The sequence below is a fragment of the Penicillium verhagenii genome (genome assembly GCF_028828195.1).
Source record: "Penicillium verhagenii strain IBT 33310 chromosome Unknown utg000002l_segment0_segment0, whole genome shotgun sequence".
NCBI lineage: Eukaryota > Fungi > Ascomycota > Eurotiomycetes > Eurotiales > Aspergillaceae > Penicillium > Penicillium verhagenii.
In genome coordinates, this window is record NW_026643166.1 from 937,355 (window position 1) to 964,635 (window position 27,281).

The 27,281-nt window shown below is 47.9% G+C and overlaps 8 protein-coding genes across 8 annotated transcripts; 4 read left to right on the plus strand and 4 right to left on the minus strand.

Annotated features, from left to right (window-relative positions):
* Positions 1 to 1,618: 1,618 nt before the first annotated feature.
* N7466_000351 (glycoside hydrolase family 3 protein) lies at positions 1,619 to 4,044 on the plus strand (the record flags this gene model as incomplete). The annotated part of the gene is made up of 2 exons (XM_057159749.1): positions 1,619 to 1,721; positions 1,790 to 4,044. The coding sequence occupies 2 exons, from the start codon at positions 1,619 to 1,621 to the stop codon at positions 4,042 to 4,044; spliced, it is 2,358 nt and encodes a 785-aa protein (XP_057025997.1).
* Positions 4,045 to 5,258: 1,214 nt separating this feature from the next.
* N7466_000352 (uncharacterized protein) lies at positions 5,259 to 5,892 on the plus strand (the record flags this gene model as incomplete). Its single annotated transcript, XM_057159750.1, has 3 exons — positions 5,259 to 5,553; positions 5,620 to 5,724; positions 5,786 to 5,892. 3 exons carry the CDS (start codon positions 5,259 to 5,261, stop codon positions 5,890 to 5,892), a joined length of 507 nt encoding a protein of 168 aa, XP_057025998.1.
* A 158-nt stretch (positions 5,893 to 6,050) lies between these two features.
* Positions 6,051 to 7,376, minus strand: N7466_000353 (Rieske [2Fe-2S] domain protein; the record flags this gene model as incomplete). The annotated part of the gene is made up of 1 exon (XM_057159751.1): positions 6,051 to 7,376. The coding sequence occupies one exon, from the start codon at positions 7,374 to 7,376 to the stop codon at positions 6,051 to 6,053; it is 1,326 nt and encodes a 441-aa protein (XP_057025999.1).
* Positions 7,377 to 10,511: 3,135 nt separating this feature from the next.
* On the plus strand, positions 10,512 to 12,335 carry N7466_000354 (putative MFS transporter; the record flags this gene model as incomplete). The annotated part of the gene is made up of 7 exons (XM_057159752.1): positions 10,512 to 10,678; positions 10,753 to 10,913; positions 10,976 to 11,098; positions 11,158 to 11,514; positions 11,569 to 11,622; positions 11,678 to 11,725; positions 11,779 to 12,335. Coding segments are annotated over 7 exons (1,467 nt in total), but the record flags the coding sequence as incomplete, so codon positions are not given.
* Positions 12,336 to 13,777: 1,442 nt separating this feature from the next.
* On the plus strand, positions 13,778 to 15,377 carry N7466_000355 (DNA-directed RNA polymerase I subunit RPA49; the record flags this gene model as incomplete). Its single annotated transcript, XM_057159753.1, has 3 exons — positions 13,778 to 13,925; positions 13,980 to 14,305; positions 14,373 to 15,377. The coding sequence occupies 3 exons, from the start codon at positions 13,778 to 13,780 to the stop codon at positions 15,375 to 15,377; spliced, it is 1,479 nt and encodes a 492-aa protein (XP_057026001.1).
* Positions 15,378 to 15,831: 454 nt separating this feature from the next.
* Positions 15,832 to 17,556, minus strand: N7466_000356 (Major facilitator superfamily domain general substrate transporter; the record flags this gene model as incomplete). The annotated part of the gene is made up of 1 exon (XM_057159754.1): positions 15,832 to 17,556. One exon carries the CDS (start codon positions 17,554 to 17,556, stop codon positions 15,832 to 15,834), a length of 1,725 nt encoding a protein of 574 aa, XP_057026002.1.
* Positions 17,557 to 19,698: 2,142 nt separating this feature from the next.
* Positions 19,699 to 21,730, minus strand: N7466_000357 (glycoside hydrolase family 47 protein; the record flags this gene model as incomplete). Its single annotated transcript, XM_057159755.1, has 7 exons — positions 19,699 to 19,822; positions 19,910 to 20,207; positions 20,300 to 20,435; positions 20,495 to 20,680; positions 20,739 to 20,882; positions 20,946 to 21,246; positions 21,315 to 21,730. 7 exons carry the CDS (start codon positions 21,728 to 21,730, stop codon positions 19,699 to 19,701), a joined length of 1,605 nt encoding a protein of 534 aa, XP_057026003.1.
* A 2,936-nt stretch (positions 21,731 to 24,666) lies between these two features.
* hemA (5-aminolevulinic acid synthase HemA) lies at positions 24,667 to 26,669 on the minus strand (the record flags this gene model as incomplete). Its single annotated transcript, XM_057159756.1, has 2 exons — positions 24,667 to 26,276; positions 26,336 to 26,669. The coding sequence occupies 2 exons, from the start codon at positions 26,667 to 26,669 to the stop codon at positions 24,667 to 24,669; spliced, it is 1,944 nt and encodes a 647-aa protein (XP_057026004.1).
* Positions 26,670 to 27,281: the final 612 nt, after the last annotated feature.

Consider the following 27,281-nt stretch of genomic DNA (forward strand, 5'->3'; position numbering starts at 1 on the left):
TTATATTAATAGGTCAACTTGGTTGTAAGGGAACGCGCCCTTTTGAAAATAAACTTACAAAATCCGTCTCCCTATACAGAATCCGAACCATTACAATGACGGATATCTGGATAATTCTAGACTCTGCTCCTCCATATTAATTTTGTAGGATCTGGTGTGTAGCTAAAACTTTCCCATGTCTAGTAGCACTGTGTCTTCATTAGTACCTATACATTAATTCCGGGGCTGTAATATTTTGCTTACTGAACAAAGCTGGTATTAAACTCCTAATAGATAGTAGGTGTCGGAAACAAGCCGCCCATGAGGTAGATAAAGAATAGATAGTAGCCAGTCAAGGCACTAAGTAAGTTCCGCCTGCATCAATGAGAAGATAGCACATGTGCATACTAGTACAGACATCTGGAGCTTGGTTGATAATAGTGGAGTGCTAGTCGCGTTTCCCCCATCCCCCACTTGCAGGTCATACTTGAGAGCTCGTCTCGTCTTCAGTTTCATAAAACTGAAGTCTATCCCCGTTATATATGTATAGCCCGTGCGTATATTCAGGTACTAGTACACTACGAACACGCAACATTGGCGGAGACGATCGTACCAGTCTTGGATTAGGTGACCCGCCGAAACGGTTTTTTGTGGTCTAGGCTTACTTTGATTCTTCTCTCGCGACAGGCATCAGTGAGTAGGCCGTGCGTCGTCTCCTTCAAACCACCCTGATGAAACAAAGAAATCATGGGGGGGGGGTATTCTTCTGGAGACATCTTCTTGGGGATGATGTGAAATCGCATTCTGAGGTGGGTGATTGGTGAATATAGTACTAGTGGGGGCGAAAGAGCAAATCCTTCATGTTTCTTAATTTCTATTTGAAACTGAAATCTGGATGCCTTGATTGTTACAAAATAGTTTATTTATGATAAGTATAAAAAATAATGACCTACGTCATCTCTTCTCGACACCAAAATTGACTAATTTTCAGGGAACAGTAACCTTAGATGAGTAAATGATCGACGACCCACTCGGTACTTGTGTTAGTGCTTGATCAATCCACGAGTCTAATGTCGGACCAGATCCTTAACAAGGTACCTGCAGTCCCGAATTCTCCACTGCCGCGTAACTCGTCCCCTGAAAGTCCTCATTTTCGGATTTCCCGGATCTTCACAACTGATAAGCCTCTGCTGAAAATTGTCAATGATTGAAAAGAGAATGACCATCGAGAATCGAGATAGTCAAACAGGTTCCATGTTATATCTCGCGATTTGGACAAGATTCTCTCATATGAAAGTGGCATCTAGAGACTAACATACAATTGATACATCTCAAGGTTTTTTAACCTTCCAACGGCCTAGGAAGGCTGCGGATGAGATACAATGTTCTTACTGTGGAGCATGATTGCATACGCGGACATCTGCAACCTTGGCACGTTCCCACTTGCTAGGCAAGGGTTTTGATCTCCCGGAGATTCAATGCTCAGACTAGGCTACTTAGATACTTGGATATGACGGTGGGGTTCAATCGCCGTGATTTATTGTAAATATTGCGGGTTTCCCCTTCGTCTTCTGTCTGATTTTGAATATTGTTGTCTTGAATTTCTTCGTGCGTCTTCAAAGCACGCAATCTTTGCAGCATGAAAATCCACACATTTTCTCTTCTTTCGCTTTGTATAAGCTTAAGCTCTGCGGTTGCTGTTCGAGACAACGCGAGCGCCGGTCTCTTGTCCACCGGCAATGGTAAGCTCCCGCCAAAACAAAAAGCAATAGATTAACGACAGTACACCCTTGATTAACAACAATCCTAGTTTCCCTCGGCGAATGGCAACCGGCTTACAGAAAGGCTGTTGAGTTCGTATCCAAATTGAACACCACGGAGAAGATCAAACTCATCACGGGAAGTGATGCCGAAGCCTCAGATGGATCTTCCTTCACTGCCCTCGAGTTCTTGGATGGTGATATGGGTCTTCAAGACTATTTCTATGTCTCGGCTTTTAGCTTGGCATCTGCAATAAGTATGACATGGGACAAGGATGCCATTTACAACCAAGCGAAAGCTGTTGGCACTGAGTTCTATGCAAAGGGTATTCAAGTTATTGACGGACCGACATCTCAGCCTCTGGGTCGCACGCCTTGGGGTGGACGCTTGGTCGAAACTATGGGATCGGATCCATACTTGAATGGTATTGCAACAGGACTCACTACACAAGGATATAGAGCTGCCGGAATCATTGCTGGTATCAAGGTACGGTATAATGTCCCTTCCCCCCTTGCCATAAAAACTTCGGACCTGGCATTCAAGTATTTGAAATATACTGATATCACTCAGCATTTTATCCTGAACGAGCAAGAAACAAATCGCACTTCTGGAATGGGCCAAGCCAGCAGCTCTGGAGCTCCCTATTCGTCCAACGTGGACTCTAAAGCCTTCCATGAGACTTATCTCTGGTCTTTCTACGATGGTGTCCACTCTGGGCTTGGTGGTGTCATGTGCGCAATGACCAAAGTCAACGGAACTCTGTCTTGCGAGTCCTCTTCAATTTTGCTAGATATTCTCAAAACCGAGCTCGGTTTCCCAGGCCTTGTATTCCCAGACACCAATGGCCAGGAACACGCTCTCGCCTCCGCAGTCAATGGACTTGACTACGGTTCATCGTCGCTTTGGTCCAGCTCCAACATTAACGGCTTCCTTGAGAATAATACCATGTCCGAGGCTCGTCTTACCGACATGGCAATTCGCAACTTAATGGGATACTACCACGTTGGACTCGACAACGGAAAGCAATCTTCCACTGCAGAGACAGATGCATACGTTGATGTTCGTGCCAATCACTCCAAGCTTATCCGTGCATATGGATCCAAGTCGATGGTCCTTCTTAAGAATACAGACAACGCACTCCCGCTCAAGAGACCCCACAAGATGGCCATCTTTGGATCTCATGCACGGGCCCCAATTGCCGGTCCAAACATGGCCTTCAGTGTCGTGGGATCTGGGCCAACGTTCGCTGGACATCTTGCATCGGGATCCGGATCTGGCCAAGGATCTTTGCCATACCTTATCACGCCCGGAATTGCTTTGACGATCAAGGCTAGTCAAGATGGAACCATGCTTCGCTGGGTCGCAAACGACACATACACATCCTCGGGTGGCTCTACGCTGGTCATGCAGGGCTCCTCTAGTACTTCCGTCACGCCCTCAATTAGCAACTACGCAGAGAACATGGATGTCTGTCTCGTTTTCCTCAATGCACTGGCCGGTGAAGGCGCGGATCGCACAGAGCTCACCAATTCTGATCAAGACAATCTGGTGAAGGAGGTGGCCGTGAACTGCGAAAACACGGTAGTTGTCATCAACACCGTCGGAGCACGCCTGGTTGACAAGTGGATCGAGCACGAGAATGTCACTGCAGTGCTATACGGTAGTCTCCTTGGTGAAGAATCCGGTAACTCAATTGTCGATGTTCTGTATGGCAATGTCAACCCCAGCGGACGACTGACATACACGATCGCCAAGAACGAATCCGACTATAACGTGGGAATTTGCTATACTGCGAACTGCAACTTCACCGAAGGCAACTACATCGACTACCGCTACTTCGACGCCTACAATGTGACACCTCGCTACGAATTTGGTTATGGTCTCTCTTACACCAACTTCACCTACTCGTCCCTTGGTATTGACTCCCCGATGCCACTCTCGCATTATCCCACCGGTAAGCTTGCGGTCGGTGGCTACGAGGATCTCTGGGACATTGTCGCAAATGTGACTGCGGTGATTAAGAACACCGGCACCGTCAGCGGTGCAGAGGTTCCTCAGTTGTACATCGAATATCCCAAAGCCGCCCAGCAACCTTTTCGACAGCTACGTGGGTTCGAGAATGTGAATGTTGCTGCAGGCAAGCAGAAGCAAGTGGAGTTTGGGTTACGTCGTCGAGATATCTCTCATTGGGATGTGAAAGCTCAAAAATGGGCAGTTGCGTCTGGTACATACACAGTCTATGTCGGAGCCAGTTCACGGGATTTGCGATTGCATGGAAGTTTTCGTGTTGAGACAAAGATTTGAGCTGAAATGAGTTTCTTTTCGATTTTAGGGTATTTCAAGGACTGACAAAGTTTTTGTCGGGTAATTAGATAGAAGCTTGCAATTGTTCTTCTATGTTACTTGCTCCCAGCGGTGAATCTTGGACGGAATAAATTCTGATGTAGACCAGTAAGAAAGCTCACTGTTAGGAGTCAAAAGTCATGGATATCCTCCGGAACAAGTTCTTCTCATTCAATTGTCACTTTTTAGACTTAATCAATTACGAACTGACAAGATACCTAGTATAGTACCTACTACCCTGTAATGATGCTTAGTAGATATTTGCTAACAAATGTCCGATATCAAAGACTGTTTTTTCCTTTGCTTGTTCTAACCTTAGAAGGCTGTCTCGGGTTATCATGTCCAAGCACCTGCGTACGAGTATTTCTATTCCTGGCCTTTGCTTCTTTCCTTGATTCTTTCATCCAAGTCCCCATCCTTTTCTTTCAAATGTTGTTCATTCACTGCAACCTTTGCCTTTCTTAGCTAGCTTCGTCTGACCTCATCCCGGCCTGTCTCAGCCATAACCATTGGCCGCCTAATCTCTATCCCGAATCCCCAACTCCGACAAAGAAAAAACGAGTCATATGAATGATGAAGGATGAAGGCCGTGAGAACTCACTCCACAACAATTGGGCCGTTCAGCAGGAATGTCTCACATCTCCACTTGGGGTTGCCGAGCTCGATCACACCAGAGCACATCCCTTGGCCAAGTGGGGTATAAGTGGGATGATCGGCATAAATGCGGAGACATGAGTGGTTCGCAATGATCATCCTCATCTGCAAGAAGCACTGCATATGTCAATCATTGTCTTAAGGGGGCTGCTCCGATTTCCGAGATTCCAGCTATTTTCTCTTTTTCTACCACAGTGCCTGATCCTGATCCAAAACAGAATTGCATCCACGGTCGCCAGCGAACTATAGTGTACGGAGCAAGCACAAGCACTGGACAACCAACGAAAAAGCGTCATCCGATTCACCCGTGGAGACGGAAACCTTGTGGTCAACTCCATCGCCAAGAAGTTTGTTTTTAATAAAACGTCACTCGCTTCTTGGCTCCCCTATAAAGCCGGTCGCAACTCTGCTCCCTGGACAGAGTTTCGTTTACATCAACTTACACAATACTCAAAACTCCGAAAGCCTCATTTTGACCTCTTGAATCTGTTTATCACATATAATATCTATCCCTTGGCAATATGAAGTTCGCATCAATCGCTCTATTGGCCACTACCGTCGCTACGGCCCTGGCCAACCCTGTTATTTCCCGTTCCCCAAAGGAGTTCAAGCTCAAAACCACCGGCTCCACGAACTCCGAATTCAACGACCTTTATCTTTACTCTTATCACACGGGCGCAGGTCTCAGTGATGGAGTGTTAGACGGCAATGCTACTGTAGCAACAAAGTTCTCACTTAATGGCACAGTTGCCTCTGCGGATCTGGGAACAGATTTCCCATGGGGCCTGACAGTTGCAGGTGACACCAATTATGCCGGTATGCGCCCATGACTCACATCCATTATCGTCGAGTGCTTTGCTAATCATTCTATTCAATGTCTAGCATGGGAGCCCGTCACTATCAACGCAGGAGCTAGTGAAACAGGATTCGCGATCAGCAATGGCAACTTTGTTTGGTCCTCGGACGATGGCTTTGCTGGCTGGCTTGGTGAGTCTTATTTTGAAAATTCAGATTTCTTTGTTGAATCTGAACTAACGTTTTGTTTCAGTCTGCCCCTGGTACCACAATGCGCCGCAGCTGTTCGGCCTCATCTCATACTACGATCCCGTCATTCCTTCAAGCTGTAGCAAGGTCACTCTGAAGGCTGTTTACTGAGCGCCCGAGGAAAATCACGATGGATCGCTATGTTATAAGTAATGCTAATAGATGATGATCAGGGGTCGAACCCTTCTGTGATAGTTATATGACCTCATTTCGTGAATTCAAATCATTGTATCATTGCTTTTATCATACATCATGAGAATAGGAGATCGCTAGGAAGCGGCTACAATCGGAATCTCCTCGTAGTATCTTTTGTCCATGCCAGCCTCCAAGCGAGCTTCTTCGTTAAATGGCCCTCTGATAGGTCCTCGGAAATGTTTTTTAACCATGGAACGGAAGACCTGCACTGGGTCGGTTTCCTCCTGGCTGCAGATCCAGGTCAACCACCGGTGACCCGTAGTGACATGAGTAATCTCGTCGTGATGAATGACCTCCAGCGCTTCAACACTCTCCTTATCGCCAGAGAGGCGGAATTTCTGAATGGTCATCGGGTTGACATCCAGACCTCTGGCCTCGTGCACCAAGGCAATAATGCTTATACGGGCGCGAAGATCGTATGCTGTCTCCTGCGCGGACCACCAAAGGCTGTGATGAACGGGAAGAGCGCCAAAGTGGGATCCCATCTCTTCAAGGCGAGTGCGCAGCAGAGAGAAGTGTTTCGCTTCATCAGCTGCCACCTTGAGCCAGTCATGGAAGTATGCGCGCGGTAATTCTTGGGAGGTCTTCTCGGTCTGGAATGAAGCGAATCGCACGCAAATATCGATGGCCAGGTCAATCGCCCATAGCTCAATGTTGGCCAACGCATGAAGCATGGCAATTCGGCTCTTCAATGAGCCTCCTTTTCCGGTTCTCGGCATAGCACCCGGGTGGACTTCAATCATCTGTTCACGGGGCGGTTGGTCAGGTGCAGTCACGGTGCCTCTTCCAAGCTCCATGGGTGAGTCCGAAGCCTCCCTCTCGGCGAAGATAGTGAAAAGGTGGATGGTTAATTCAATCTTGTGCTCGGGGTGAGCAGTATTCAGGATGTGGACGGCCCAGTCGCACAGTGTCGCCTTGTCATCCAGGTAACGAGCCAAGCCAGAATCCTCCTGCTTGGCCACTGGTTTTTCTGATGGTCGCGCATTCTTCAACTTGGCTTTCTCGCTCACGGGTCTAATTTTGGCGACTTCCACATGAGCGTTATCTTCAACGGGGAAATCTAGCATGACATCGTCACCACGGACGTCAATGGGATATGTGCATGCTTTGATACCGACACTCGACTCTCCGGTCTCCACGTTAAAATCATACGCGTGCCAAGGACAGCTGGCAACATATGCCGAATCCTCGATATCAATCAGCGAGTCTGCCATCGGTCCACCCGCATGAGGACATTCTGCCTCCATAGCGTAGTAGGACCATCCTTGCTTCTCGTTTGGTTTTGAGCTGGTAGGGTCGATGGACGGTAGGCGAAACAACACAATCCGCTTTCCCGTGGACATGTGAATCACATATCTTGCTTGGGTGAAGCCCGTCAGAGGCCCGCAATTTATTATCATTTTGAAGATGGAAAGTTGAGCTCGGCTTTGAGAAAAGACGTTCGCTTGAATCTGATAATGTCAATTTTCTCGATTGATCACGTGTATGGCGGGGCCCAATAAACTTTTCAAACGCGGGAATAAGTGGGGCCATTGTTCAATGTTGTCGTTATGTGCTTTGTCATCCACATGTGCGGTCAGTGAGCGCCAGCATTCGAGGAACCACGTTTCTCAGCCTGGTGTGAGCCTTAAAGTAAGTATGAATGGATTTTTGAAAGGGATTGCTTTGAATAGCTCTATCTCTCTAAATTTGGAAACGACCGGACTTTCAAGTTTATGTGAACAAATGTGCATTCAAAGTTCTAAGGGACAAAGTTGAATGCAACACCCCACGGATCGTTCTATTGTTACATCTTTAATGTTCCAAGCACTTGAGGTTTTAAAAGTTGAAGGCCCTATGTAAATAAGTATAGAGGCTTTCCCTTTGAATGTCTAAAGTAGGGATTGGTGGCCATTTCTCAAGTTCCTGTTAGCACTGAGCACCTTGAGTCTTTTCCGGAACCTTGAAGTCCTCAAGTGCTCGAGCCAGAGCCGGAGGACATTAATACTATGTAGGTCAACTATGAAGAAAAACAGACTTATGTAGAATGCACATGCATGCACATATGTGGATAATATGTTGGATAACACCTAGTGCATACTTGTTTTTGAAACTTGGAAATATTTGAATGCTCGTTGCTTCAAATATTGCGCCCTCGAGTAGTCCCAAACATTGCCCAGATGAAAATGCCCTTGGGCACATGCACATGCATTTTAGATGTTGGTGCTCACTGTGGGGCACACTCGAAGATCCATCCAGACATTGTCCAATTGCAGAGCATTCATTGTTCCGGGGTCGGCGATATGTATGTATATTTATGGATGTACCAGTCATACCTTATGTACGCAACATGTACGCACGTGCGTATTTTACGAAATTTGAAGATAGTATGTATCTATTTGCGTCAATTCATCAAAGCCACAACTCTCAAGGTACTCAAATATTGTATTTATTCCAGGCGGTTTTCAACTTTGTATGTAGTCCATCATCTTGCTCGTCCGGGCAGGTGAAAGAACTGGATATGAATCGCAAAAGATTAAGGTTGTGGATCCGAATGATTATGTCATGCTACGGATAAACTCAAGCTACATAAGCCTGTCAGGGTTAGTCCGCTGTAAATACCCTTTCCAAATCAAGCAATTGGACGTCCGTAATTCTGGCATCTTGCTTTGGAATAATTTTCACAGTTCCAGTGAGGATCAAGTACAAATGGCCTCATTTCAGATGTCGGAGAAAGTTAAACGCTAACTGGAGGACTGCATATGTAGATGGGTCAACTGGTAATGGTATTTCCCCCCGAAAGATGATAGGTCTTGATGTAAAGAAACAGATTTAATTACGGTTTCAGGATACGGGCCAGTCACATGTGCATACGGGACAAGAGACGGAATGCGGCCCCAGTGCGGCTGCAGTCAGACTAGGGGTATCTCCGATTTAACCTTATGTACTCCGCACATTGCACCCTGACATATCAATTGATTACGGAGTCAATGAACAACTGAGTTACTGACCCGAGAATATGGTGTAGCGTATTTTTACAATTTGATTATGCGTACTACATATATAGGGGTATAATTGCCGAACCAATGAAGAACAAGAACCTCTTAAAAAGATCAATCTAGCTAGCGTGAATTTGCAATGTAACCGAAAAAGGCGGACTGGAGCTTGTGAAAATTAACAATTTATGCCAGAGAGACTGGAGTTGCATAGTGGCGTACTCCGTATCGTCTGCTGACTCAGAGTACAACCAAGCTAACATCAAAAAAGGAAATCAATACATAGCAGTATACATAATTGCAGACACTTTATATTAGATTAAGAATGTCTCATTGATTATGTACATTCAGACCTCGAATTATGCCAAGATAACCCTTGTGCTTACTTTTAAGGCAGTCAGCCATTTCGGCAAGAATTTGGAACAGGAGTCGCAAAAGCTTATCTCAATGCGACTAGTCCGTTGATCACGGACCATCAAGAAGCACATGCCTGCGGGCTGCGTAAGTCTAACCAGCAGGCCATGATTGGTGCTCATCGAGGAGAAAGACCACTGTGGAGCATGCAAACTGCAGAGCTGAAAAGCAATATGTACTAAGTGGAGAAAGACCATCGGCAATTCTTGAAGCATTAAACCACTTCTTTTTGTGCTGGGAAAATCTGTAGAAACCCGCAGGAGATGGTAAACTTGAAGTTCATAAATTCAGGTGCAGAGTTGGATTTTTATGGTTCATTTAAACCTTCCAAGGTTGGGGAGGAGAGCGGAAAAGGCGGAAGTTTAGTCATTGGGCCCGAGCCCCTTTTTGGGGGCGGAGAGACTTGATTGCTTTTGCGGGGAGAACCGCATTTGGAAAATCCCTTCCAACTGTATCTCTTTCACCCAACACACCGTTTTTACGTGTCTCAATTGACAAATGGCGTGAGGCCACACGGCTGATGGCATACTGCATCAGCCCCCAAAAAGCGGTGGGTTTGTATTGGCTACGGGGATCGCCTATGTAACTTCACCTCGAGGCCGAGATCGGGCCCCAGCTAGCATTATAGTGGATCCTACTAATGTACTTACGGAATGAGGATCTCTGGAGTCTGGGGCTATTGGCTCCGGTGACTCAAGCCAAGCTACATGTAACCATTTTTTTTCGCCTTTAACTCTGGACTATTTCTCATAACTTTTTTTTTTTCTTTTTCTTCTTCACTTTATCTTTCCTATTGTGTTGCCTTCCACTTGAGCAATATCGATATTGCCTTTACCTTGGTGCATTGGTTTCGCGTGCGCAACTAAGGAGCCTCGGATACTACATAAACCAAGCCGAGGATCAGCGCCTGAGGGATCGGCATCCGAGGAGTCGCATTTGGTCTCATCCCTCACATTTCTCTAACCTCTCACTTTGGTCAACTTCCATCGACAAGTAGGCGCGCGGCGAGGCCGATCGCTTTCTAATCATGAATGCGACAGGTAAGCTTCCACAATATTGCCGACTTTCTCTCTGGCGCATGGACTTTCCATTCAGTGGGCCCAAAGTACGGGATCGGTGCTGACGGGCTCTGTTTTTTGGGCAGATTTCAAATCAGAGGTTGGCGAAGGCCATCCGCAACAAGTCGACAGCCCTGACTTCGATAATGAGCTTCCTCCGCTGCGATCAACCACCGAGCGCAAGCTGATGGCCAAGATTGATTGGCACATTTTGCCATGCATTTGCGTGCTTTACCTGTTGGCCTTCCTTGACCGGTAGGAATTCCTTCGCGTAGCTCCAAATTTTGCGACAAGAAGCGCTGCTAACATTGGCCATTCGGGTGCTCTAGTGTCAATATCAGCAATGCGGCTACATTGGGTCTTACCGAAGACCTTGGTATCGCTACGGGCATGAAATACAACATTGCGCTGACGATCTTTTTCGTCCCGTATATTATCTTTGAGATTCCATCGAATATCCTTTTAAAGAAATTCAAACCTCATGTCTGGTGTACGTCATTCGACTTTAATTGCGGTTTGGGTGTTTGTTGAGATGATGCTGACTCTACCCAGTGCCCCTATGCATGTTTGGCTTTGGACTCGTGATGGTTTGCCAGGGATTGGTCAAAAACTGGAGTGGATTGATGGCCACTCGTTGGTTCTTGGGAGTCTTTGAGACAGGCATGTTTCCGGGATGTAAGTGATCGAACCAAAGTCTCTTCATGCAATTTGGCGATTCTGATTTATCATTACAGGCTTCTACCTACTGGGTATGTGGTACAAGCGCAGTGAAGCCCAGAAGCGTTTCAGTTTCTTCTTCAGCTCCACTACACTGGCTGGCGCATTCGGCGGTGCGCTGGCGTACGGTATCTCTCAGATGAGCGGAGATCGTGGCTACGCGGGCTGGCGCTGGGTCTTCATCATCGAAGGTTGCATCACCTGCGTGGCTGCCTTTATCTTGTTCTTCTTTATGCCTGATTTCCCAGAGGATGTCAAGTGGTTGACCGACGAGGAGCGTGAGTTTGTTCAAGCCAAGCTGGCTAAAGACGTTGGCAAGTCGGCACACCATCGCTCGATGGGCTGGCGTGAAGTTGTGTCTGTCTTCAAGGACTGTAAGTTGGCTCGATTGATGGTACCAATGAAATGGATACTGATTGGTGGTATAGACAAGGTCATTCTCGGAGGATTTATGTATTTCGGTCTTATTGTTCCCGCATATGGTGAGTATTCGTACCCGATGCAAGTTTGTCATCGTTGCTGACTCAATTGATTTAGGATACGCATACTTCGCGCCCTCCATTATCAAGAGCTATGGATATACCTGTATGTCCTGCCTTGTTGTGTTTAATTCAGAATATGGCTAACTTGATGTGCAGCGGTGACAACCCAACTATATTCCATTCCACCTTGGGCAGCAGCTTTTGGTTTTTCCATGGTAATTGCTTTCTGCTCTGATCGCCTAAAGCATCGCTATGTATTCACACTGATCCCCATCTGTGTTGCAATTGCTGGATTTGCCATGTTGCTCAGCATTCACGGCAAAGAGCACAGACATGCCGAGTATGGTGCACTCTTCCTGGTGACGAGCGGTGCTTACAGTGCTATGCCTGTTATCGTATGTTGGTTTTCCATGAATCTAGGTGGTCATCACCGCCGCAGTATTGGTACCGCATGGCAGGTTGGTTTCGGCAACATTGGTGGTATCATTGCCACTTTCGCTTTCTTGAGCAAAGATGCTCCGGACTATACTACGGGACATAGTATTTGCATTGCATTCGCCTGCCTATCCATCATCTCGTGCACATTATACCTTTTGGCTGTGCGGTACGAGAACCGCAAGCGTGACAACGCCGCCATCGACCCCAATACAGTGGCAGAGGAAGAAAAGGAGATCTTGGGTGACCTTTCACCCACATTCCGGTATGACTACTGATTTTATGACGTCGCCTTTGCGATAGGGTTAGAGATTCCGCGGTTCATACCTTGGGATGACGAAGTTCCGGAAGGATATCAATGATGCACATGAGCTGAAAGGTTTAGAGCTGAGTTGCATAGCTTTAAAAGCTATAGTACTTATTTTGTTTTTTTTAAGTTCAATATATGTAATGTGTGTGAAATATTTGATGTGTGAAAATTTCTGAAGCTTGACGAAACCAATTGAATCCACATTAATCTTCGATTCATTCATCTTCTTATTGTTTCGATTGAATGGAATCAATGATGCGCGGAAACCCTATTTCCACTGTGTGATGCAATACAATGGTCACGTGCCCCATATTGGCGATGTCAGAGTGTCCTAAAGGGGTTAGTACCTCGCTTAGCTGAGTAAGCTGCCCACTACACAAATGCGCCGCGACCCGTCTCTGCATTTGTCTTCCTTCACTATCTCTCCTCATTTTCGCAGAACTGTTAGTTGCCACCTGACGTCTTAAACTTTGACCGAATTTAGCTAACCAATTCATAGTAACATCTACGAAGATGAGAAATAAGTGGAGAAAGAAGCGCGTTCGCCGTCTCAAGCGCAAGAGAAGAAAGATGAGAGCCAGATCGTGAGTTTCGACAATTCGCTAATTATACCATGACAACAATTCTAATAAAGTATTCAGCAAATAAACAACTCGCCCCTCCTCCTCAGCCCCTCTCATTGAGGCCCACGTTTGAACACTGAACACAACAATGATACGCCTCTCATCAAAAAAATTACCTACTCGGATTCGGTTTCCGCCATTTGAAGAATCCACAGTCGCTCGACGGACTCCACGTTCAAACACCTTTTCCAATTCTTTCGGAATCCTACAACGTCGTTCGTGCTGATGCCGGGTATGGGTTGAGTGGATACCCACTCGATGTTTTAATTTGGAAAAGCGCCTGTGCTTAGTTAAGGGTTGGAGATTGGTTCCTCGGGACCAGTCTGGGCTCGGTGTTAGGGTGCCTGTTCAACTACATGCTCATTTCACATTTTTACGATCCCTGAATTCGTTCGAGGACCGGAGCTATGGAGCGGTTTTTACCGAGAGTTTGAAACAAAAACTGGTACTATTTAGCTCGGAGGTCCTTGATTTCGATAGCTATGCTTGCCGATGAATCGATGACACTTTAAGAGTATTTGCATTTTCCAACATTGAATATTTGTAGCTGTAATATCCATGTCGATCACTATATGACCTATACTGGAATTTGGTAATAAATGCTGTATCTGGCACTTGAATCTATTTGTGGGAATATACATTCACCGCCTTTGCAATCGGTCTCCGCAAAGGATTTTTTTCTGCCCGCGACATTCGACATTTATTTCGACCGAATTACGACGATCAACCATTGAAGCTACACGCTCAAAAATCCTCTGTGGTTTTAGCCGTAGTTTCTACATTCACAATGCCTTCCGACAAAATAGAGAAAAAGCGCAAGCGCGCCTCAGATCGCCATGAGCGTCCAAGCAAAAAGACCGCTCTGGAGCTGCAGGCCCTCCCGCCGTTGGCAGCTAGTGTTGTCGAGGATCAGAGCGAGCTGGCTCCAGTGATTGGTATGGAAATGTCTATTTGGAGCAATATATCGCTTGTCACTGACTACTGAGCAGCTACGACACCCGGTGTGATGAACTCGAAAGCCCTCCGCTTCAACCCATACATCAAAGCCCGCGACGGCAAGCGTGCAACCCTCGCTCGGAACCCTGGAATTGTCTCCTCGGAGATGCTATTGCAGTCGTCTCAGCATGAAAAGATGGACTTTGTCGGCCGTGAAGGAACTGGAGACGACACAGACTCGCAGCTCAAGCACTACGTTGCCGTTGTGGACCCGGAGCGCAAGACATGGCAGATTGTGGAAGCGCGGCGAGTGACTCTTCGTGGCGGTGTCCGCACTATTCAGCAGGATGATGAAGATGAAGAATCTGAAGAGGAGCTGGTACGTTCCAAGGGTTCCTGTTTTGTGTTTTTTGGGGGGATTTGTCAAAGCTAACTAAATGATGCAGAACACTATGCGCGCCCAACGCACGGCCCTGACCAACACATTCGGTACCAAGCAGTCTCGCAAGGCTGTCCAGTCCATGGCCGAGAATGCCCAGTTATCCAACGCCCCCGCTGGATCCGTCACCGAGGCTGGTGCCGCACTCATCTCCTCTTTACCAGCGGATATTGCTTCCGGAAAGGCCAAGGCACTCAATGTGCAGGCCGAGGTGCAAGCAGCCAAGCCTCTGCCCACACCAAACCTCACCGCAGCTCACCCGCTGGACTTCTACCCTATCGAGAATTTGGTTCCAGGTGGACAATCCACTCTGCGCCAATTGACTGGTGTCGAAGATTGGAAGCAGCAAGTCGAAGCTGGTCTGGCCGTTACTACCAGTTCCAGATATGTGGCCAACCGCGTCGAAGCAGTTGTGCTCTCCGGAAACCAGGACAAGCTCCAGGTTCTCCGATTCATCCAGCTGCTGCTGGAATTCGCTCGTTCACTCAAGTCTGGCCGTTCTGCTGGTGGTCCCGGCACCAAGAAGTTGCTACCCCGTGACGAACTCAAGAGGGTTCTTTCCAGCACATCTGGAGTCAAGACTGATGAATCTGAGGAGTCTACGGATGAGCTCCTTCCGGACGCTGTTATCGACGCTGTCCGTCGCCGCTTCGCCCCCAGCGGTGGCTCTGTTAGCAGACACGACATGACCCTTCTCCACACCACCATCTGCGCTCTCTCCCTGCACATTCCCCCGCAGCCGGCCAAGGACGGTGGATCCAGCTCTCTGGGCGGCAACGCAGCTAACGAGCTGGCGACCGACCCCTCTGATCTTCGTGACGATCTGCGTCTTGACTCAAATACTGTGCAGCAATACTTCCGCGAGCTGGGTTGCCGCATCGACCGACCCCGCGAGACAGAATTTGCCAAGTGGAACATCAAGGGTGGACGTGCTGAGGCGAATGCTCGTCGTATTGCTCGCCTGCGTATTCCTGTTGAGTTCCCCAAGGTTAGCCGTGGAGGCAAACAATAAAAGGATCTCTCGAATTTGATCGATTCGAGCCTTAGTGTTTGGGCGGTCTAAAATTTCTTATGCCATTGTGATATATCCGGCGTTTTCAACTTGTACTCGATTCAAAAATGTTCCTATATGAATGAAGTGATTGCATACGCATACATTGTTATCTTAAAAGGTTTTGTGTAACTTGAAATGTTCAAAATTTATTGATATGCTACTTAGCGTAGCTCGCCAGACTTCAATTGTTTCTCTCTGTTTGTTTTCTGGGCTGACTTCACATCCAACTTTACACAGTTCAATCGATCTGGACATCATCTACCTAGAGATTGCTTACATATGCAGTTTCTTTTGAATGTCTCATATTTATAAATTAATCAAATAGGCACAAAATATTTATTCATCCTCGCAATACATTATACACATATGCATCTTCAATGGGGTATCGAAATAATCGCGCACCAGTCCAAACTCAAGGGAAATACTCCTGAGCAGCTTCATGTTCCGCAGCCTCATGTTGTGCATGCGCGGCAGGAGTTGCAGCAGGAGTAGCTCCAGGGGTAGCACGACTATAGCGGCGTTCCGCATGCTTCTCCCGATCAGCAGCCAGCTCCTGAGCGAACTTACTCCTTTTCCGAATCTCCGGGCCCTTCCAATAGAAGACGTATATAGGGATCAGAACCAAGAAACCAAAGCACCCAAGGAACGTGCTCGCCCACTGGAGATGGTACTTCCCTCCCATATGCTCATACATAGGCGTTGCGTACATGGTAGCAATGCCAGCGAGGAAGTCTCTTGAAAAGCCATTACCACCAGTAGCCGAGGCAGAATAGGGGCCGTAAGCTGCGATCATGTAATCAATCGTGGCCATGTAGATGGCATAGTTAGCCATTGCGATTAGGCAGGCGAAAATCAAGGGTGCGATCCAGGGAATCGGTGGTCCCATTGATGTCCAGGCGAAGCCGAGAAGACCGATTGGCTCGAGGGGAGCAATGAAGAGGAGGAGTAAAAGTCTACGCTCGGCATAGCGAGATGCAGCGCCGTGCTTGCGGCGTGTCTGGATCTGCCGGTATACGTCTGGTAAGAACATCACGTACGCAATGATGTATCCGAGTAAGATAGAGCCGAAGGTCATGCCGATGGCGAGGGTGCTCATGTTCCACTGATCGAAGACCAGGGTAAAGGACTCGGTGAAGACGAAGATCAGGGCATCTGAGAAGCCGGATAGAAGGGAAAGGAAGAGCACGATAGGTTCCCGCAGGAACATTTCAAAGGGGCGGATCCAGATCTTCAGAATCTCCTTCTTGTCCAAACGAGGCGATTTCAGCTCATTGGGTCCGTAGACTTCTTCCTCGCCGCTCTTGCGCCGCCGTTTCGCTTCCTTGTCCACCATGATCGTCGACCGTGTTTCGGGAACAAGGAAAAAATGTAAAGCCTGTGTGACACCGCCGAAGATTAACTGCACCCAGAAGACCCACGGCCACGAGAGGTATTGACCGATGATCCCGCCGAAAAAGGGACCGATGGTCGAGCCCCCCACGGACGAAAGCACTACGTAGGCGACGGCAAAGCCCTGGTCATCAGCTTCCCACATATCAGCAGTCATACCCAAGGTGACGGAGCCACCGGCCGAACTGAGACCGCCCAGAACACGACACACGACGATGGTGCCGAAGTTTGGCGCGAGCGCACAGGGGATTTGCCAGATGTTGACGAAGAGCAGTGAGAGCTGCATGATGGGCCAGCGACCGAATTCCTCGGACCAGGGAGCCCAGAGCTCACAGCCAAAAGCATACGCCACGAGGAAAACGGCCTGGCCGACCCGCGCAGCTTGCTCACTGATTCCAAATTCCTCGGTCAGGCCTGTCACCGCACTGGAGTAGACGCCCGAGTTGAAGTTCATGGACATTTGTACCACGAAAATCACCGTGAGGATCATCCATTTCTTCCAGGTGGGGAAACAGAACCCCAAAGACTCGTAGCAATCATCTTCGGTGAGTTCACGCTTTCCAGCCTTCTCAATCTTCGGTGTATATTCCCGGCTGGTCTCGTCCGATTCGGAGGCGTTTTCGGCTTGGGCATCGTCGCCCCGTTCGACTTTTTTCTCCAATCGATTATTTGTTTGGTCGAGGTCGATTTGATCTTTATCCTCGTCCTTCCGCTTGTCGAAAAGCGAAGAATCCGCCGACGAAGCCATGTGGCAGGTGGATTTTAGCCCGGTAGATCCAGACCGGGATTAATTGATTGGACTTTTTATTTCTTGTAGTATGGAAAGAAAAGAAATGCGGGGGAGGAGACCGCAAGAATGTGGGTAATGTATGGGGTATCAAGCATAAAAGTGGACTCGGTCAGTCTCACAGGAAAATTAAGTCAAAAGGTCCAGACATATCAACCGCAAACGGATCCGGGGGCTCTATATATGACAGGTTGATTTGCCTACTAGCTTGCAAACCGGTATCATCATATCTTGTAGTTTGATGGCTCAGTCACAATTTCTCAAACAGGAAACCCGAGCGCAGCTGGCAAAATGACCTCCAAACTAATCTCAACGGGACAAATCTCATACATGATTCGCTCAAACCTCGCACCCCCACATCCTATCCAATGAAATTGCATGCTGAATGGCTGGAAAGATGTTGGAAGAGGAATTTCCACGGGAAAACCTGTTACGGCTTGGACTTGGACTTATGCTTTACGGGCCGTGGGGCGTTCGGATCGTCGGCAACCCGAGCCTCTACGTCATTTCCGGATAATACGTCAATGGGGAATCGCCTCTGTAACATTTGAATGGGTTGTATGATGGATTTCTTTTTTGATTGCATCTGCATCGACCAATGGTTTATTTCAATTGTGGTGGCTTGACCTGCGATAGGGGGGCTAATGCACAAGGTACAATACTAGGCACTTAATGTAATCGTGGAATGTTGTCATAGTTGACTCATGGGTTAATCAGATGCCCATGTACATTTGCGCAGTTCCTGATACCCCGATTTTTTGGACACCACATGTACATTGCAGGCGTGGAAGACCACGAGGTTATCCGCTTTTTTATTCTCCGGATTCTAGAAACAAATGTCCGGGGAAGCTAAGGACTTTATTGAACATCATTATTGCACATCTTAAAAACCAACATTATGCCTACAATTTGAAATAGTAAGCAGACACCTTGAAAACATTTGAACATCTCAATGATCATCATGGGTGATCTGGGCAAAGCTAGTCTTACGCCATGGGTGTCAAGGATCTTGGATTTCAGATTTCAGATTTCCTCTACATAGTATTCCACAACATAACATAACACTCCACACTAGTATCATTGATCTCTCTTCAAAACCTGCAATACAACGGAAATTGACCGAAAAGCCGAGTCCAGACTTTTCTCGATCTATTCACCAAATACTGACAGCTATTCCTTTCCAGAATTTACAGTGATCTACCGGTCAACTCCGTCTCCGGCAAAATGTTCATGATAGGCGGGTAAATCATCCACTTCGCTACCAAACAAAAAGTCTAGATAATCGACAGGTTCATACAATTATGCATACATGTATGAAATCATCCGGAAATGCAAAGTTCAAAAGTTGGCCGATGGCATGGCCGCCATGTGCATTCAATGCAAAAGAAATCCAAAGAAACCCTGACCGCAAAATGCGCAAAACCGGATTTTGGCCCCTGTTCCTGGTTCTCGGGCCTAGTCGGGGTTTAAGCCTGCATAATGCATGGTCGTAACGAGATTGCGAATCAGAACACGCCCGCTTTTTGGTTGTTGTTTAAGGAGTCGATTCTTGAAAATGAAAGAAAATAAAATAATGCTGGGTCATGATCTAGCAGATTCTAGGTTGGTTGGGTAAACAAAATATGATAGCCCCGGGATTACTGTATAGGAAATGAAAACATAGACATGGGAAAGCTTGAGCTACACACCAGATCCTACAAAATTCGTATGGGGGAGCAGAGTCTAGAATTATCCGACATTGCATTGGTTCAGATTTTGTATAGGGAGACATACATTTTGTAAGAGAACGCGCGCTTTTGAAATATTCAAAAGCGCGCGTTCCCTTACAACCAAGTTGACCTATCAGATGATTGCCATTATTGCACATCAATTACGTATACTGGCATTCATGCAACTATAACTACTAACTAGTTAGTTCTCAATTTACTCATTACCAAGCAACAATTAATAGATCGTCGAAAATAGAATGTATTACATGCATTTATTGCAGTCTATACAGATTTCCAAGCTTGAAACAGCTGTCCGAATCGACACATACACGTATATCCAAATGTCTCTTCCACCAAGCATTCCATGGCAGCACTTGGAGTCACAATAGCCCCCTTAACAAGTCTGCTTGATCGTAAAAGGATGGCACTCAGTATTGAAAACATACTTATCCAAGCTCACCACATCCGGTTCAGCAAAGGAAAGGTAAAGATACTTCAGAACCTCGGCAAAGTAGAAGCTGCATCAAAGCCACAATCAGCACAAAGCTCCATCGGTACTAGAATCGAACCAAGACAAGAAATAGAAATGGAAGTGGAAATCTTACCTGGAAACGTAGTTGACCAGTGTACCACCGTAAGGCTCATTAACATCGGTAATCTCGGCATACGGCACAGACGCCGAGCGAGTAGTATTCAGCGCGTTAAAGATCTCCCAGTTATAATCCTGGAAGCGTTGATCGCCGGTTACTCGGTAGGCGTAGAAGATGCTCTCAATAGGCTCGGGGTACGAGCGATAAGATGGGTCCTCGATGAAGTACCCCCACTTGGAAGCTTCAGCTCGGTATGTGGCGTTGTCGTATGATGAATCGTAGGGCTGGTTATCAGAGTTGTACCAACCGATCGCTGGAAGGGTAATTTGTCAGTATATGTTAAGCTGGATTTCATTGAAGAAAAGCTGTAATGGATGAGATATGGGTGATGGGGTGGATTCTTACTGGAAGGTCCCAGTCCGGTCACCGTTTGATTGTACCATGCGTGGCAGCTGTCTGATACCTTCACACCAAGCTCAGTGATGTCGTCACGACCGAGGTATTTACCACCGAGCAGGAGATTGCCGCCAGCAAAGCACGCCTGTAATAGTATTAGTCTTTTACTTGGTACCGGAGTTGATTAATCGACTGGTCACGTACATAATCGTCCATGCTCCACATGATGTTACCGTCAGTATCCAGTTGAGACAGGAAAGTCAACTGCGGCTCGTCATAGGGGTGCAAGGCGATATTCTCGATACTTGACTCGGCGGTGGTGATCCAAAAGTCTTTCATGTCAGAAGCGAGCGCATCATCACGATCGTAGACATAAGTTTTAATAAGATACTAAGATAAAGTCAGAAATTTAGCCTGCAAAGAAGCTATATCTGTTCATGATATTTACCTCGATGAAGCTGTCAACACCGGCCTCCCATCCACCATCAAGGGTGATGAACTTGCCCGTCTCGGTGTCAAGCTCGGTTCCAACAAGACCAGGGAAGGCAGGCGCCGGGCTGGGATTGATTAGGTACTTTTCAGCTTTTTGAGCCTAAATGATCTCTCAAATTAGCTGCAGTGCTCCACAAGTACGCGAGAAATACATTAAACGTACGTTCTCACGGAAAGACTCATCGCCAGTAAGATCCGACAGACGATAGTACTCCAGAATCATAGTTCCAGCCTGGGCCGTGTTTGTACTATTGTAAGTAGTACCGTTGACCTCGGTGGTGCTTTGCACAAGCTCCCCCGACGTGAAGTTCAAGTTCGCAACAGGAAGACCGGTGACAGTGTCAAAGACCGGCGCAATAGCCGTGGCCAATGACTTGGCCTGAGACAGCAAGGCCTCGACAAGATCACTATCATAAGGATTTGGGAAATCCCCACTCTTGATAAGATCATACGCACTCAAAAGTCTATACATATCGAGAGTCAGTGATGGCCCACTCACAGCACGTCAAATGCACAGAGGTATTATACCCACCCCGCAATATAACGAATATTGACATCGAAGAAATCGACGAGATCGGCCGATTTGGTGAAATCAACCGCAGCAATATGCTTCAATTGCTGCTCCACAATATCGGTCAGACCCATCACAACCGCGGTATCGATCGCATCGACCACGGTAGCACCCCAGCCAAACAGGTCGTTAGTATAAGTATGCGTGATGGGCAAGAGGTCATCATTGGGGAACGCGTATTTTGAGTACTCGTTCCACTCGCGCACGTAGGCCTGTTTCACGGCTTCAGCCCGGGGATCATTTTTGTTTGTTCCAGACGGGAAATTGAACTGGACTGTGCCGCATGTCGCGTCGGATGAACGCGCCTGGGAGGGCGCGGCGTTGGCTTGACCGAGTAGCGATAGGGCCAGTAGGGCGTGGGGTAAACCGGGGACCATGTTGATCTTTCGATTTGGCTTGGCTCTAGAATAATCTAGAGAAGCCGGAACCTGCTAAATGAATGGATGAAAGGAGGGATAATCAGGAGTTGGCATTTTGATCGAAGGGATATATAGTCATTTTTCAAATATTTCAATAGTCCGATTGTCCGATATTCCAATAGTTCCGAAAGTCTTCTGTTTGGACCCCCCTGCAGATCATCACATATGGTTACATTGCTTGGATGTTATCATGTTACAATTTCGGGAATTAAGGCCATTGGCACTTTTGATTCAACGAGTTGACTTATTGGCTTTTATTCCCCTGAAATCTAATCTGCGTGTTACATGTCTAGACTCTAGACATTCTCGCATTCCCCCCCTTGATTTGTGCAGCGGGAAGGAGATCTGGAATAACGGCATAACAGAAGTTTCTGTACAAGTTATCGAAAAAAAAAAATTTTGTCCCTTCGAAGAATTGTAATTATCTCAAGCCTTGGAAAATCCAAAAATCAGGTCATGCTCAGGTGGATGCTGCAGACCATTCGCCATAGTCACATTATGCGGAATAACAGTCAGGAACTCGGTGCATTGACCCGCATCAAAGCCATCTACGCCATCCACGCCAATGTCCAAATCCAAGCTTTTTCTGAGCGGAACCATCCGCCTCGTTGGCATAAATGCCGATTTCCAAGATGGATGTGGAGATGAATATAAAGTATACTAAAAGCCGAGCAAATAGATCGAAGAAGCGGGAAAGGGGAAGGGGGGATATTACAAGATAATAGTCAAATGCTAACCAGACTTGTCTTGTCTTCTGCTGAAAAGCCTCAAAACATTCCATCATTTAGACATCCGCCATCATTCAGGTACCCCTGGTGCCCTACAGCGAACCATCATGTGGCGTTATCATTCCACCCCCAGTTTTCCCTCACCCCCCAAATCCAAATCAAGGATTCGCTGCTGGATGATTGATCATGGAACCCCGTACAGCCTAGCGCAATTCCCCACTTCCCCAATATCCCCCGCTCCAAGCCTTCAGGAAGGGATCGACACGGATACCGAAGACCCCGAGTCGAGACGGGGTTTGGCCAGCCGTGGAAATCAGCTGGATCCAGCATGTCTGGAGACTAACAGATTAAAATGCTACCCCGGAGTCAGTGCGAGGTCAACCGGTCCACCTCCAAATAAAAACATAGAGCTGCGGTGGCTGAGGGCTCACGGCTTTGCTTGATATTGATCGCTGTGGAGACATAAACACTCACCGAAGAGCGAGGCTAAAGTACGCGATGTGACTCGCGACGGCTTTTTTTTGTCAGACATGTCGTGAAATCGAGACTTTACATGGTTGAGTGAGTGTCGCATCGCTCGCTGGAGTGGCCCGTGAGTTTTTCGGACTGTGTTCTCGCGAACTCTCCCAGTCAACTCAACTGTTCCGGGATGCAGGCTATCCTTCTGCAACCTGCAATGCCAGCGGACTGCAGGCCACCTGAGACTTAAGCACCGTGGACGCCCAGTGCCCGCTTGTGCGACGACCCCCCAATGATAACCCGCGGCCGCGGAACAGGCACACAACAGCGACCTCAGGCCAAAGTTCAGTGCCTAACTAGTGGGCACCACCTAACTACCCCACAGTCTCACGCCCTATACTATTAAACTACCATTATTCCCCTGGTTCCGTTAGGGCCCAATGCGAGGGATCAAGAAGGGACTCGCGTCCGAGGCGTTTAAGTAGTATTAGGCGACCCTCTCCCCCGGGGGTGCTTACACTCTTCTCCGACGGCACCAAACAGACATAGGACAGTCGCAAAGTCAACTACGAATCCATCGTGTATTCTGCCTGTCAGCAGGTAAAAGCGGATTCAATGAGATGGACAAGATGACGGGAGTGGAGATTATAAGAGGTCACTAGAAAGAAGAAAGAAGAAAGAAAAGAAAGAGACCCAATATCAAACTCCAAATGATGATACAATATAAAAGTATGTATATATAAGATAGGTCCCAGGCGCATGCATTCAAAATGAGTCCCAGGAATTGGGTCGCTCACCCAGATGCCCGATTCCCCAAGTGGTCAAATCCAGAGAGATATCAGGGAGCCCGCTCTTTTGTGGGGGAACGCGCGCTTTTCAATGGCTTCGAAAGCGCGCGTTCTCTCCTTTCTTGGAAGTTATCATCAAGCGATAGTATGGACTATGAAGTCAACTGATACATAGCCAAATCCACACAGACACCAGGGAGCCCCCTCTTTTGTGGGGGAATGCGCGCTTTTCGATGGCTTCGAAGGCGCGCGTTCCCTCCATCCTTGGAAATTACAACTTACCACCAAGCTATCGACTATGAAGTAGCTATATGGTGACACAGATAGGCCAGTATAAAATTTTAGAGTGTATGCTCATTTGCATAATTGCCCAAGCACACAAACCAGTTGGCATATCCATGGACCACGGGTAGATGACGAATGAATCTGCTCAGGCGTTGGAAAGCAGAGGACCCACACACACAACATGGTTAAGCACCTGCTGTACCAATGTATGGAATATAGTAGTTAGTTCTTACAGCTACAATTGATAGAAAGTTGTTCAAGATTTCTCCCCGTCAACCAAATCCATTTGACTTGCTCATCTCAACTATCACAGGTCACTAGACCATGCAAAAATAGTAGGTAAACCTTCATAGATATCCAAATGCTGGTGTACAAAAATATATCGAATGCAAAATCGCGATCAGCAGTGAGATCATCGGGAAATGCACAAGAAACAGAAGCAAAAGAAGGAGGCCAAGTAGACCTCATATTAACAGTGGCGATGGGGGGAAAAGGAAAAAAAAAGAAAAAAAAAGATATGCGGAGACTCGGAATGCGCGTGCGCATCAACATGATTCGTGTATTAAAAAGAGTGGACAGGCAGTGAATAGGAAGAAGATCCTAATGCCCCCAGAGGTGATATCTGGATGATTGATTAGGCGACCACACCGACAGGAGCGGAGGCGATGGTGGAGTAGCCACGGGTGCCCCGAGGAAGACCAGTCTTCATGGTCGGAACAACGGTGGCCTGGAAAGCCCGGGCGGCCTCAGCGTCGGCCTCGAGCTCACGAGAGATAGCACCCTCAAGAGGCTCGGCAGGGTTCAGACCCAGCTGGGAGTCTTCCCAGATGGGCTGGTTGGCGTCCTCGGCGCCGGGAACGCCGACGCCAACGAAACCACCCAGCTTTTCCCAATCGCTAGTACGCTTGATGCCCAGATCGTTCCAGACGGCCTGCACGGCCTGAACCAGGTGGTCGCGGAGCTCTTTGGTGTGGCCGGGGGTAGGAGTGATACGCAGGCGCTCCTCACCTCGGGGGACAGTGGGGTAGTTGATGGCTTGGACATAGATGCCGTGCTCCTCGAGCAGCTTGTCCGAGGCGCGCTTGGCGACCTCGGCATCGCCAACGAGAAGAGGCACGATGTGCGAAGGGTTCGGGATAACGGGGATGTCCAGGTCCTTCAAGGCAGACTTGACTGCACGGGTGTGCAGCTGCTGAAGAACACGATCACGTGGCTGCTCAGCCTGGTATTGAATAGCGGTGTCGGCACCGGCCATAGTAGCGGGAGGCAGCGAAGTGGTGAAAATGAAACCCGGGGCGAGAGAACGGATGGTGTCAACCATGCTGGCAGAGGCGGCGATGTAACCACCAACGCATCCGTAAGCCTTACCCAGGGTGCCGGTGATGATATCGATGCGGTCCATCACAGTTCCCTTGGTGCTCTGAGGGTTGGCAGTATCTTGGGAAGCATAAGCCTCGTAGTCCAGGTGCTCGGCAACACCGGCACCGTGTGGGCCGTACATTCCAACGGCATGCACCTCATCCAGGAAAGTGATGGCACCGTATTTCTCGGCTAGGTCACAGATCTTCTCGATAGGGGCGATAGATCCACACATGCTATATACAGACTCAAAAGCAATGATCTTGGGCACATGGAGCGGCAACGAAGCCAACTTCGTTTCCAAATCCACCATGTCGTTGTGCTTGAAGACCATCTTCTTCGCCTGGGAGTGACGGATACCTTGAATCATCGATGCATGATTGAGACTGTCAGAGAGAATCACACAGTCAGGCAACTTGCTGCCGAGGGTAGCAAGAGTGGCGTCGTTGGCGACATAGCAAGAGCTGAAAACCAGAGATGCCTCCTTTCCGTGAAGCTTGGCAAGCGTGTCTTCCAAGTGCACAGCGTGCTGGTTGTGGCCCGAAATATTGCGAGTGCCACCAGCGCCAGCACCGTAAGTATCAAGTGTGCGGTGCATAGACTCCAAGACGTGCCGGTTACGTCCCATACCAAGATAATCGTTGGAGCACCAGACAGTCACGCGCTCCTCGGCGGAGGTGGTGTGAGCCCGTGGAAACTCCTTGGCGAGGCGATTGATGTTGTTGAAGTAGCGGTAAGACTTGTCCTTGTGCTTTTTGTCCAGTTCCTCATTGTAGAATGCATTGTAGTCGAAACGAGTGGTGGGGGCGGCGGTTGGATGTTGGGAACGGATTGCGGCTTCAGCGGCGGGGGAGGCACGGAGAGGGCGGGCAGGATTAGGGTGAACTGATGGGACCAATTAGCATAATTGAAGAGCCATGAAACATTTTGTGAGCCCTGCTTACTCTGCTCGCTCTTCTCATAGGAGCCCGGAGCGACACTGGCAGGGTGACCGCCGGTGGTGTGCAACGAGCGCTTTTCAGCCGGAGCGCGGAATGGCTTGATGGTGGGAACACCGGCCGCGGAAGAGGTAAAGCGCTTAGCCTCAGCCAAACGGGCACTCTGAACAGCGAGGGCCTTGCTCATGACAGGGCAACGGCGAGCGAGAACCTGCAAATTGGACATAGTTCCACCTCCAGTGCTTGGGCGAGTGGCCGTCGACAAAGTGCGCAAGGTCGAGGGAGCGGTGCGCTTCAGGAATGGGCACATGGCCCGAGACTGCTGGAGCATTGCCTCCATAGTTGCGATGATTGAATAGACAATGGGTTAGAACAAACAAAAGATGTCCTAAGAAAGACGCGGAGTCAGAGCAGAGAAATATGGAAATGAAAATCGGTCTGGGGGGCAGAACGGGAGGGCCTGACTCAGCCATTATAATCCACGGGATATCATTGGTGCGCACGGAGCGCAATCGGGAGATCTTGCCAGTTCTAGTTAGAAGGAGAAGGAGGTTTAGTCATGCCGAGGGCCTCGTGCAAACAAAAAAAATAGAGAGAAAAAGGGAAAAAAAAGGGCAAGTGGCGGAAAGTCTGCAATGCCGTGGTCCGTTAGAAAAGAGGAGAAGTCCGGTTCCGTTGCGGGGAAAATTGCCTATCGTGATTCAAGGTGAACATGTGGAATTTTGTGCAACATCACACAGATCTACTATAAAAACACCAGTAATAGTAGTCTCAAACAGTACTAAGGAATGCATGTCTTTTGAAATCGGCATTTGCCACTCGGTTGTTCGAATATCATTATCCCAAAGAAGCCGTGGCATAGATGTACATACACCAAACAAGTAGGTATGGCTGCATAGTACATATGTGCTTTTTTTTTTCCAGGTCACGGGCCTTCAAAAAAAATCCGTGG